At 48.9% G+C, this 1,406-nt stretch overlaps 1 protein-coding gene across 1 annotated transcript in view; it reads right to left on the reverse strand.

Moving 5' to 3' along the window:
• BAI1 (brain-specific angiogenesis inhibitor 1) overlaps window positions 1–1,406 on the reverse strand; it is a 205,496-nt gene that overhangs the window by 118,034 nt on the left and 86,056 nt on the right. The window contains exon 12 of the mRNA XM_009333078.1: window positions 435–537. Coding sequence (XP_009331353.1) covers window positions 435–537 — 103 coding nt within the window. The remainder of the gene's footprint in view (window positions 1–434; window positions 538–1,406) is intronic.

Here is a 1,406-nt window from a genome sequence, read left to right on the forward strand (position 1 = left end):
TTTCCCTCCTCAGGGAAGATCATTGTTATAGCCCATTTTTTAATGAGTGCATAGTTCTTCTCCCATGGTCATGTCCATGATGAAATGGTGTGAACTGGGACAAGTATGCCCGTGTTCCCTGTGCAAGTAGTGCTGTCACCCTCCTCCTGCATTGGCAATGCCTGAGCAACAGCACAGAGCAGGCAAGGTTTGCAAGGCTGACCCATAGAGCGCATCCTTGGCAGTGAGCAACAACAGGACACCAGCACCAGCCCAATCTCAGGGTGGCAGTCGAGTGCCTCGACAGCCTGCGTTAAGGGAGATTGAAGGGTCCTGCATTGGCAAAGAGAGCTCAGGAGCCCAGCAAAAGCACGTCCTTCTTTGCACCAACACATTCCCGCTACGCAGAAGCAAACACAGCTGTGGGATGGTGCAGGTTCCCAGGAAAGACTTACATTGTACAGGTGGGAGAATTCAATTTCCAAGGGGGTGAGGAGAGACCGGGGTAATGGCTTCACAGTCACAGAGATGACTTTGGAGTTCAAAACAGTGCTGTTCCTGGGAAGAAGAGGAGAAAGAGATGCTTTAAAGGGAGAAGAGCAGTGAGTCCCACTGCACTTACCACTGGTGGTACAAGGTTTAGCGTACATAGTGCAGAAGGAATAGGCCCCATTACTTTAAAATACCATCAAAGACACTTGCTGCTGATGGACCCCATCCTCTGCCCTTTGAGCCCCCCTCACAGCCACTCTACATTTATTTCTCCAGGAATCAGAACATTTTATGAACCACATAAACCCCTAAAGCCGTTGGACTTAAGGGCTGTATCTATCCCAGTAATGAAACGGTCCTGGACCTATTTTCTGTCCCTAAAGTGAGGAAACATAGCTCATTTAATGTCCTTTCAAAAAAACCCCCTTGTTTTTCCTCTCAAAGGCTGGCTTAGTCTGCACTACAGTAAGTGTTGGGCAGGGGCTAACAGCATGTCCACGGGGCAGCACGTGATCTTGTTCAGTTCACTACTAGAGGCACTGGTGTGTATCTCCATCCTCTGAGGATCCAAAGCAAATGGAAAGAGGCCAAACCCTTCATATGGATGTCTAAATGTCTGTGCCCAGACAAATACTCTAATAAATCTGGCAGCCCTAGGAGATTTGACTGTCGGGAGAGGTAATAAGGGAGGAGATATCTCCCATATCTGTGCGCTCCTGCTCCCTGGAAAGCCAAACCCTTTGTAGACACTTCCCTGGACATGGGACATCTAAATACTCAAGGGTTCCTGGTGTTTCTGCAGCAGGAAAAGTTTAAATAAGCAAAAGGTCCCCACAAACAGCAGTTGAAAACACTGCCTCTCTAAGTTTACCATGAAGGAATTGGTAGTAGAGTGGTAGCCCAGCATCAGGCTGCTCCCAGCCCTGCCGGCACCC

Source organism: Pygoscelis adeliae, unplaced genomic scaffold, assembly GCF_000699105.1.
Source record: "Pygoscelis adeliae isolate BGI_AS28 unplaced genomic scaffold, ASM69910v1 Scaffold38, whole genome shotgun sequence".
Lineage (NCBI taxonomy): Eukaryota > Metazoa > Chordata > Aves > Sphenisciformes > Spheniscidae > Pygoscelis > Pygoscelis adeliae.